At 41.3% G+C, this 11,751-nt stretch overlaps 1 protein-coding gene across 1 annotated transcript in view; it reads left to right on the top strand.

Moving 5' to 3' along the window:
* Window positions 1–441: 441 nt before the first annotated feature.
* The window catches only part of PHEX (phosphate regulating endopeptidase X-linked), a gene marked incomplete at its 5' end in the record, with an annotated part of 100,994 nt that continues 89,684 nt past the window's right edge, over window positions 442–11,751 (top strand). Inside the window, 3 exons of the mRNA XM_084279134.1 lie at window positions 442–553; window positions 5,367–5,435; window positions 7,895–8,056. Coding sequence (XP_084135260.1) covers window positions 442–553; window positions 5,367–5,435; window positions 7,895–8,056 — 343 coding nt within the window. The remainder of the gene's footprint in view (window positions 554–5,366; window positions 5,436–7,894; window positions 8,057–11,751) is intronic.

Raw genomic sequence — 11,751 nt, 5'->3', positions numbered from 1 at the left:
TCGTGTCTGTAAAGTTGTCAGCAGTCCTGCTTTGATTGTAAAGGGTTTACAGCTATACGTTTGAATAGCTAAAACATCTGTTCAGCAACATTGTGAAATCCTCGTGCTCCGGACCCCTTGATAAGGAGGACTGCTGAGCGATTGGCTCGTAGAGGCTCTACAGGCGGCACGGGCTGTACACACAGTGGTCACCGCTTGCCTTTCCTCCTCCTGGCCAGAGGAAAACGTAGGAGACAGCTACTATTTTACACATGATTTTCCTATGAGAGGGAGAGAGCAGGAAGTGCCCGGGAAATGGTTTGCGACAGAAACCTGGAGTTGTAAAAGTAGAAGAGAGGACAAGGAGAGCTCGTGCAGTTTGTGAACACTTGAAATACTGATACGGCAGCGGCAGAGGAAAACCAGGCTTCTGCGAGAGCGACCGCATCCCAAGCCTTCCCGATGGAAGGAGAGACGGTACCCGAGACTGGGAGAGCAGCCAGCAAAGCCACACGGATCGCCCTCGGCATCTTTGTGAGCGTCACCGTGGTGCTTGGCATCATGCTTTTCTTGGGTAAGTGAAAGAGTCGAGGCTCAGCTGAAGGTAACCCTCCCCAGCCTGTCTACTCAGTGCCGGTGTCCGTGGTCCGTGACGGGGTTTGGTGAGAATCTTGGTTGGTTCTTCTTTTCCCTCCCCCTGCCCAGTTTTATATTTACTGTGAAATGGAAATGTGTCAGGAAAGGGATTTGCTGCGGGAGCATAGGAGCGGGAAGCTGCAGCGTGAGCTCACGTAACTCTTGAATGCTGACTTTAAATTTGGGTGCCCAGTGTAGCGTGCTGCAGCAAGGATCGGGTTCTCGTGCCGAACGAGGAGGCACGCGTGAGATTGCTCACGTCAGTGTAGTGCTGGTTGCGAGCTTGCGGGTTGTGTCCGACGTGGGCTAAAACTCCCTGCTTCCCGAGTATGTGCCTGGGATGCACACGCTTTATGGAATCTTTGGCGTTTTCCTTCATTTGGTTTTCATTTAGGGCTTGACTAAAATTCCTGTAGAAGGCTTCAATAATACACATGCTTGCACATTTTCGAGATGTTTCTGGTTTTGGGATGTTTCTGTTCTTCTGCGATCAGTTGCAAAGTCATCTTTGCAAAAAATCAAAAAGGGAGTGTCTGGGATGAAACAGAAATGTTTTTATTACATTTATAAGCTGTAACTGGGGACAATAGAAGAGTTAGTTTTTCCTCTCTGGGACCTGGAATCACCTGTAGATAGGTTTTGATGGAGGATCATATGAAAGCATATGCCTACCCTTGTAAATGATGTAAAGAAGTATAAAAGTGCCCAGAAAGTACCAGGCAGAGAAAAGTGTTGCACCCTGTCAGAGCTTGTGGAGATGGATCTTCTTGTGAAATAAATGAGCCCAACACTGCATTTCTTCAGACCAGCACAGATTTCCCTGGACTGGAGGGAACTTTGCCTCTCAGCATATGTTTTGCTTTCCTCTGATCTGTTATGATCGCATGATCTTGTTTGAAAGGTCCGCTTTGTTTATAATCACAACAGAGAAAATACACCACAGAGAAAATGATGCCAGGTTTTCTATAGCTTATTTAAAGCACCGGGCTCCCGCTCAGTCAGTCTTGTTCTGCTTTAGAGCAAACTGTATGAACACTTGCAGACCAGTAACTTTTGTGTATGTGAGTAATCCAAATCGATTCAACAAAACTCTTCAAAAACATGAGCAGGATCGAATCCTCAGCTTGTGCAAAGTATTCTTTCTATATAGAAAGTAACAGTTTTCCCCTTAAAAAACACAATTACTAGAGATTATAGTGGAGAAACCTTATTTCTGAGGTCCATTTTAGCACTAGACTATTGATTGTTTGTAAAAAGTAATAGACATTTACCACCTTGACTTGTCAGAGACAGAAGTGCTTCATCCGTAGACCAGAGCTGAAAATTCAGGCAAATATATGAACTCTTAGGGACAGCTTTCTGTGTGCTGTGGCCTATTTCATAGCCAGGGATACAGTGTCAAAATTTTCATTGGCATAGCTGCTAAGAAAATAAAAATGCTGGCTTTGAGTCAACCAAAATGTCTTTAGGATTTGTTTGGAAATTGTCTGAGGTTTTCAACCGAACGAATAAAGGAAAAAAGTTAAATTATTTTAGTTCAGCATTTTGTCAGTGCAATGTTTGCATGTTTCGTTGGCATTGCTTTGTGTATGTAACTTTGAGTTAAGCTCTTTCAGTTTTGTTAAACTGCAGAAAGGGAGATCATTATTCCTGGTCACGTGAAATGTTTCAGGCGCCTCTAGATGACATTTTTTCCTTTGGTTTTCACTGATTCTGGAAAACCTGCTCTTTCTGGTAGACCTGAAACAATTTCCTTTAATTTTTACTGCCTGAGGAATGAAATACAGCCTCGTCCTGCTTCTCTTCTTTCTTCTTCTCAGACTTCGTATGACTCTAGGAGGAATATGGGAGAATCACTTTTATGTACTGTTAGTTGTTCCTGCCAGCTGTAGCCTTGTAACCATGACTGCAGTGGGGAGTTGCTTGGTATCTCCTGCCTGCGGGTCTCACCAGACCATGGTGTGGGTTGTGACAGGAAAAGAGCCACCTCCTCCTTGTGGGCCAGGGCTAGAGCAAAAGGACAAAACTCCTTTGTGCAAGCCAGGCAGCATTGAACCTCAATTCGGTAGCCTCTTCTACTGACCTGGTAGCCCCTTGGACTTCTCAGATTATAGGAGTATCAGAATTATTTGTGTCTGCATATTTGTATGCCTTTTCCCCTTTCAGATTTTTTGGGGAACTTAATTACAGGGTGTATTTTCTTAAGAATCTGGAAATGGGTTTATAAAGGAAGAAGCTGGGTCAGGGAGCGTTGCAACCACAACTGTAGGTAATGATGAAATGCTTGGTTCTCTTAACAACAACAACGAAAAGCCAAGAGAACAGAAAAATAAAACTGACAGGGAAATGTTGCTGTCAAATATATTTTTTAAAGTTTTTCCTAATGATGAAGTTCTAAATGGAACAAAATCTGCCAAAAGAGTATTTTGCTTTTTTTGATACGTATCAAAACCACAAGGGCTACTTTGAATTCCTTACTGATTCTTTTCAGATATCCCTCATTTTCCATCAAATACAAAAGAATTAAATGGTGTTTGGGATTTTCCCTCCTTTCTCTGCTTTGTTAAGAAAAAAAATTAATTCTATCAAGCTTTTAAGGCCTGGAGATGTTCTAAAAGAAAATTTTAAAGCAGGAAAAGGTGAATCTCCATGAATGAGAGGAGTGCAACACTTTCAGAAATTAATAGGCATGTTATCCATTATTTGTAATTCACATGGCTCAAGACCAGCATTTCTCTATTTTTTTAACATTCTTCAATATTCCCGTTACAATCTTTACAAGCCTCAAAAAACTCGTGTATTTCTTGGCAAATTTACAAGGGTTGTTTTTCACTGAGACAATGCAGGCTTTGGTAAAGTTGTTCAGAAATAGTTTTACATCCTCAGTTCCTAAGAAAAGTTGATTGAAATCCAGCCATTTCTGTCATTAATTGTGACTAAAACTGTAGGCTTGGAAGTTTGGAAGTGATAAAACAGCTCCACACCATATTTTAACTTTAGGGGTTTTGTTTCCTGGGCTGAAATAGAAAAGTTTTTTTGGGGGGAGGTTGGCTGGAGAGCTGTCAGGCAGAGAGGGACCTGAGGGTGTTGGTTGACTGCAGGCTGAATATGAGCCAGCAGTGTGCCCAGACGGACAGGAAGGCCAATGGCATTCTGGCTTGTATCAAAAATAGTGTGGCCAGTAGGCCTAGGGAGATAATTGTGCCCCTGTACTCGGCATTGGTGAGGCCACACCTCGAGTACTGTGTCCAGTTCTGGGCTCCTCACCATAAGAAGGACATTGAGGTCATTGAACGAGTCCAGAGAAGGACAACCAGGCTGGTGAAGGGGCTGGAGGGCAAATCCTATGAGAAGCAGCTGAGGGAGTTGGCGATGTTCAGTCTGGAGAAGAGGAGGCTGAGGGGACACCTTATCACCACCTACAGTTACCTGAAGGGGGGCTGTAGAGAGGTGGGCGATGGTCTCTTCAGCCAGGTGACAGGTGATAGGACAAGGGGAAATGGCACAAAGCTGCTCCATGGCAGGTTTAGATTAGGTATTAGAAGAAATTTTTTTACTGAAAGAATTGTTGGGGCACTGGAACAGGCTGCCCAGGGAGGTGGTTGAGTCACCTTCCCTGGAAGTGTCTAAAAATGGGGTAGATCAGGTACCTGGGGATATGGCTTAACTTAGGACGGGAATGGTTGGAATTGATGATCTTCAAAGGTCTTTTCCAACCTTGTGATTCTGTGATTCTGTCCCTTACGAACAATATAAAACTAGAGGTGAACCTGCTTCAGAACTATTAGCATTAGTAAAACTACAACACCTTAATATATACCATCATTGGGGTTTTGTTCTGTGTTGGTTTTTTTCTTTATTTTTGCCATGGAGTGAGTTATTAATATAATAGATATAATGAGATGTTTCTTTATGTCTTACTGAGTCTTATTTCATCTACCTCTGGGGACTCTCCCACCCTCATCCCAAGTATCAATCATCCATATATTTGCTGCCTGACAGCAGGGTGTAGAATTAGCAATTCCTACGCTTCAGTTTCATCAGCATCTGTAATACACATTTTTAAAAGATGAACAAAATTATCAGACAATTCCACAGCTCCTGTCAGCCAGGCTTTTGGAAACCAATGCGATTACAGTACTTTTAGGAGCCAGTTCAGACAGAGCCCACGCTGTGCCTTAGAAACCACAGCTATCCCTGTGCCCGTTGCTATCTTGTTTATTCCAAGCTGGAATCAGGGGACCCAACAGGTGTCCTGTCTGCACCGGGTGGTGCCGGTGGGGTTGGGCAGCGCAGTGCTGTTGCAGGAGGAGGTGTGGCAGGGCAGCGAGCCCTGCAGAAGGCGAGTAGACAGCTCGGCGTTGCATTGCCGGCTGCGACAGGCGCATCTCCGGAGGACAGTAGCCACTGTGATTAATTGTTTGTATCGTGGTGGCGCTCGCCCTCCGTGAGTAAGGCTGACCTGTTGTTACTCTGGGCAGTGTGCAGGTGTGCAGTGAGAGGCAGCCCATGCTCCGTGCTGCCTACGAGCAAAGACAGAGGAAGGAAGAAGCAAGCGCGGGACGGGCGGATCATTCGTTACGAGCTGCAGTATCGACTTCACGTGCACTGTAACTGTTCTAAATGAATGTAGTCAGAGGTGCATTCGGGCCAGAGCTTGTGCTGACATTTCAATGATCAACTACACAACATTTGGCCTCAATGGTCAGAATTCATTGCAAATGACCTCATTATGGTTTTCCATTTTGCAGTTAGCCAAGGTCTTCTAAAGTTTCATCCGAAGCAACAGTACTGTTTGACCTCAGAATGCATTGAAGCTGGTAAGCAACAATTTCATCCTCTCCATTATATCATGATTATAGTATGCTAATGATATACTTACACTGTTTGATTTTTTTTCTATGGTACATCTTGCTCAAAGTTTCATTAGTAATGAGGGGAAAAAATAAACATCACCACAAACTTTTTTAAAAAGCCACTGTTTAAGTTGCTGCAGGTCTGTTTACTCCCTCTAATTACAATTCATGTTTGAAATGGTCTTAATTCTCTTCTACCCCGGTTAACTCAAAATTTCCCATAGGATTTGTTTGTTTTCTTTTAACGGGAAACAAAACATCCGGTGACTTTACCTTCAGGTGTATTTTGTTGTTTCCTTCTGAGAGTCATAAAACTAATAAGTGAATTGTTAAGCACAGAGATGCTTTAGGGCCCGATTTTGTGCAGACTTGCCCAACTGCTTCTGTATTGCCCGGATCTTCTACCCACACATATATATGTGGTAACTCTTAAGAGCTGGGATGTTTATTGGCATTAAATGTGAGCTAAAGGGGCTGGGCATGGTAGAACTTGTAACATCCCTGTTTTGCACTGGTCAGTTCTGACAGAGTTTTGCTCACACTAAATCAAGAAGAGTTTCCTCATTGAGTGTAATGAGAGCAAAGTTGAAAAATTTACAAATCTCAACATCACCAGGATGTTTCTTGTCATTCTGCTTCCACTCTGTGCTGCAGACAGCACTGTTGGCCACCCTAGACCTGACCCTCCTGATTCTTGAATGAATGCAAGTCATCGTAGAATTGCAGACTGGTTTAGGTTGGAAGGGACCTCAAAGACCATCTAGTTCCAACCCTCCTGCTGTGGGCAGGGACACCCTCAGTAGACCAGGTTGTCCAAAGCCCCATCCAACCTGGCCTTGAGCACTGCCAGGGATGGGGTGGCCACAGCTTCTCTGGTCAACCTGTGCCAGGGCCTCACCACCCTCACAGTAAACAATTTCTTCCTAATATCTAATTTAAATCTATAGTCAAGATTAGATATCTAAGTAAGGGAGGATGACTAATCAAAATGCCACCACCCCCAAAACCTCAATGACAAAACCATGTAGGGGTTCCATCTTGAGCTTTAGAACAAAAAAAATGTCACTTAAGAAATTTTAATCTGAATTGGCTTTCTTCTTTACACGTGCATATGAAATAAATAACCCAGGTGGGTTTTTTTATAAGCTCAGCAGAAGGTGGGATTTTGCACCAAGGTTGACTTAGACACCTATATTGACCTGACTGTCTTAGCTGACAGTACTCTTTGTAGTGACTATGTTGTGTCTTGAGACATGAGCCCTGCCTTGCTGAACAGCTTTTCAGGAGTGATAGAAAATTGCCAAGGACCAAAATGTCTTCAGCATAGTCAATTTGGGAGTTCTAAATGTGAGAGAGACAATTACAGCTGACATAGAAATAGCATAGGAAGAGTTACTCTAAGTGGATGAAGAAGAGTTGCTGGATGCTAGAAATACTACCATGAAGTCTGTAAAAGTTATCATATTTCCTGTTAGAATATTTAACCAGTTATTTGGATAAGCCTCAAAACACATGGTCATTTAGCCAAAAAAAAATGTCCGATATCTACATATTCCATGTTACTTGACCCACACATATTTAAGCTACAATTACTATAATGTGTGAAAGGGGTAATGGTTTTCAACTAAAAGAGATTTAAAAGATTTAAACCATAAGGAAGACTTCTTTTAAGCTAAGGGTGGCTCTAATGGGCTTACCAGAGAGGTGGTAGATGCCCCACCCCTGGAAACATTCATGGCCAACCTGAACAGGGCTCTGAGCAACCTGATCTAGTTGAAGATGGTCATTGCAAGGGATTTTGGACTAGATGACCTTTGAAGGTCCCTTCCAACTCAAACCATTCTTTGATTAGATGCTCAAAAGCTATTAAGTCTCTGTCTGAAAATACTACAGTAATCTTTTTCAATGAATGGTAGATCAGAACTTGATTTGTTTCCTTGTGCAGCTAGTCAGCTAAAGGTAAACAGTGCATAATTTCTGGAACGCTAATTTCAATCTGCTTGATAGACTTTGCTACTAAATTCCTCAGGCAATTATTCTGTCATGGCAACAATGGAGACCCCGTCTTCAGGTATCTGGATCCATCAGTTCATGTTCCTGTAGTACTAGGTTCAGCCATCATCACCATATGGCACCCAAGAATACATTCAATGCAGATATTTTGTCTTTTTTGTTTTGCTTCTCATGTAGGTACCATTAGGTGCTAGAGAAGCTGTGTGGTATTCTTGCTGTTCTTTGAATAAAATGACAGAGATTAGGGCATACATTAGTCCTAGAACTTAGCAAGGCTTCGCTTGCCAGTGAGGACAGCATCACGTTGTAGAGGCTTTTAAATGGTAATCGTCGTTTCTGGATTGTGACCTCGTGTAAATTCTCTGTTTAGAAAGAAGTGTTCCACAGAATCTATGTGGTGTCTTTTACAGCTGCTGGCATCCTAAGCAAGATAAATCAATCTGTTGATCCGTGTGAGAACTTCTATCGATTTGCGTGTGATGGCTGGATATATAATCACCCTATTCCCGAAGACATGTCAAACTATGGCGTTTATCCTTGGCTGCGACACAATGTGGACCTCAAACTAAAGGGTAAGTATGTAGTTTCTGAAGGTGTTTGGTTGGCTTGTCACCATAGCTCATTAATTGGCTGGTTTTGAAATTAATGGAGACTCCACACTTCTGTCTGATCATTGGCTAATATCCAGTAGCTGAACTTGATGCTCTTTTTTAAGTATATATTTATTCTCTTAAACTGGAAGAAACCCTACCAGTTAAGAATGGAGGAGATGAAAGGATACTCCTTTTACCAAAGCAGAAGTTGAGGGGATTTGAACTACTTTCCACTTGCACTAGATGGGTAGACAAAGCACAGTACACACATTTAAGAATGACCCAGATCAAGACCAACACCAGTCTAGGACAGCTCCTTGTCTCTAACAGTGGCCAGTAGCAGGAAAACAATATATTTAGGCAAAACCAGAGTGATATTTTCCAGTATACTTACCTAGCTCTAGACAGCAGGCAATTTACAGACTTCTAGAAACAGAGCTAGTTTTGGTATTGTGTTTCCTTCATGTTACAGTTCAAGCTGCCATTGAAGTACCTGAGCTATCATCAGTAAAACAGAGGGATGTTTAAGAATGTGTGTCTGGAGGAAAAAATAGCCCCGGGGTGGAAACGTGTGGGAAGAGAGGTATTTTAATCTGAGTGGGACTTGACTTTGCCCTATACTCTGCAGCAAGGCCACCTCATCAGGAAGCTGTGCAGACCAACTGTGGAGAAAGGGCAATGTTTATTGTTAGGTAGGAAAACCCTGCCAGACTCTTACAATCTTGGCTAGAAGTGAGTTGTGCAAAAGAAGGGAGCTGTGCAAGATTTATTATTGGTGGTGGTGTGCTCGAGCACTGCACACCTTGAGCGTGCTATTCACCTTATAGTTGACATTATAGCCTGCTATGGGATCACCACAGAACAGAGCTCAGGTTTAAGATGTTATGCTTAAATATAGTATTTATTTTTCCTTTTTAGTTTATTCACATGCATCTGTAGGCATGAAAGCCCTTCTCCACTTGCTTTCTTCAGCCATATCATATTCAATTTGCACATCGTTAAGTATTTTTAAAAGCTGCATTCGTTTTCAGAATATTAGTTTGGAATTTCAGTGCAGGATATGATCTGATGACTGCTGTTTAAAGTCTGCTGAAGATGTCACAACCAAAGGAAAAAAAAATATTGCCAGAGCCTGTTTTAAGTTATGCTTTGCATTCTAATTGTTCTGCTGCCAGAATCAGGCTGTATTAGGTAGCTGCACATCCTGCGTGAATCACAGCCACAAAGAAGCCAGTCCTAATTGAATATAGAGTAGCAAGCTGTGACTCTCATCCTTAACTTCCTCCTTTTAAAGAACCTAATCAAGGACATCAAGCAAAACCACACTTTTACATGGTTTTCTCACTGCAGTCCCTGCAGAATTTGATAATGGCTAGGAAAATACAAGACAAAGAAAGAAACATCTAAGCGAGAAGTATTTGGTTAATAAAAACTCCATATCAAAAAAGGGGTGTAATGAAGTGCCTGATAATTACTTTAATAGGAGGCTTAAAATGCTCCTTGATCTGGTACAGGGACAACTATATGAAATATTGAGTGATGTAGAAGAGGTGATTTAATATAACATTTGCAATCTCCTTTTTAATTAATGAACTTTCCAAAATATATTATTCTTAATTAAAAAAGGAAAAGGAAAAAAACAAGTGCTGTATGTCAGTGTTGGTAACAGAAGTAACAAGGCCTAACTTCAGCCTCTGTGTGTTTGTGTTATAACTTGATTCATTTAATATGTTGGTTTGACACTGAATTATTCATTTGTGGATGACCACAGCCTTGCTATCAAAAGTTTTAGCAAGATGAAGAACTACTGCATATAGAAAAATATATATAAAATTGACCAGACCTTGAAGCCAATTTATTGTCTCCTTCCTGAAGAACTCTTAGTGGAACTTTGTACTTCATTGTATATGTCCCCGTTTGACACTAAGTGGTTTAAAAAAGGCCCACTCTTTAAAGATACAATTATTACGCAAGTTCTATGTTCTGAAGTATTTATCATGTTAAAGAAAACTATTCATCTTAAAGTGATAACATGGCTTGGCCAGAAAGTTACATTTTTCATGTTTGATATTCTTTGATGGTGTGATATAGATGGAAGCATTTATTCAGGCAATATATTAAAAAATTATGTTATTTAATAAATTATTTGAACTTCTAATCTGTTTTCTGGTCCTGAGTCCTGAATGTTCCTGAGCCTTAGGCAGACAGGGAGTTTAGGTATTTGTACAAAGACCTGTGTATGGCCTTGGTTACACAAGGGTATCTTTAGTCTTCTGGAACCTTCAATTTTTGTTCAGGGACAATTGCAATGGAAGATGATCTTCCAGTTGATGATGGGTAGTAAGTATAAGAATTAGCTTTGTCTTACCAAAAAGTTGTAGGTGTACTGAACCCTGCATTAACTGTTATTGTTTCAGAGCAAAGCTTCTTTTCTTTTGGGTTGTTGTTTGGGTTCTTGTGTTTGCTTGGGTTTTTTTGTTTGGTTTGGTGGTTTTTGTGAGTGTTATGTTCTTGGTTGTGTGGGTTTCTTTTTTGATGTTGCAGACACACAGGAGCATGAAACTTTGCAGGTATCAGCTTCAAGAAAGGGCAGAACACCTTCTGTATTGGTGAAGGATTTTGGCACTTTAATGGGGAATTCTAAAGAGGAACGACAATGGGACAATGGAAAATAACAGAACTACTAGGTGGTAGATTTTTTCCCTGAATATCTCTTGTTTATTGACGGAACAGGACAAGAAGTAACATTAATTTCAAGGTTCTTCTAGATTAGCAAACCTTAATGTGATAATTAATACCTTATTTTTTTTTTTTTATGATTTGCACTTACAATGGAATATATGCTGCTCCAATGGCTTTCTTTAGCTGTCTTAAGATGGATTCAAATTCAAATTATATCCTCATTTCCCCTTTAATGTCTTTTTCATCCTTTGTTTGAGGGTCACTTGGATTTCTTTTTCTGTTCTCAGAAGAATCCACAAACCACATGTGTAACTCGCTTTGATCTCTTGTCTACACAACATGGATAAAATCCTAGTTTGGTGAACGCAGTCTTGGATGTCAGCAACAGCACGTTTTCATGCATTGTGGAGGAGTGTACAGAAGACAGTTGTAGATAGCCAAAGTTATGCCAGACTCAGAGACTTGTGAGTTGTGTTCTGATTTGGGTCCAACTAATGAACATCTAATAATTAGGTTAAAATTTCTGTGTTCCTTACAGAATTGCCATGGGGAGGACCAAGGTGCTCCTACTTCCAGTTTAACCATTCCTGGCTGGACCAGGCTGTCCCCTATTGAAGCCAGCCTTTCACTTGCAGATACACTGCGGGCATGTTACAAAGTGCCCCTGGTTGGTTAAGAAAAACAGTGGTAGTGCGGATGGGCCTCTCAGGAAGCTCTTGGGGCCCTTCAAAGTGGAAAAAACACAATTAGACCGTGATACCTGTTCTATGAACAAAAACTATCTCAAACTGCAACTGTTTCAGCCTCAGGTCAGGTCAAGATTGCGATGCCTCTGTGAGTTCATGAATGTTTTTCACTTAAGGTAAAATTTCCTGCAGAAACATTTCTGTTCCTGCTGATTTTTTTCTGGTTTGATTGGTGATCTTAACTAAGATTTTAGGAGAACTATTGTCTTAATATTGAAATGCAAGTGACTTTTAATGAATAATTCA

The sequence above is a fragment of the Gallinula chloropus genome (genome assembly GCF_964237585.1).
Source record: "Gallinula chloropus genome assembly, chromosome: 1".
In the NCBI taxonomy this organism is placed as follows: Eukaryota; Metazoa; Chordata; class Aves; order Gruiformes; family Rallidae; genus Gallinula; species Gallinula chloropus.
Note: the sequence above shows the minus strand (reverse complement) of the source record. Positions and strands in the feature narration are given on the sequence as shown.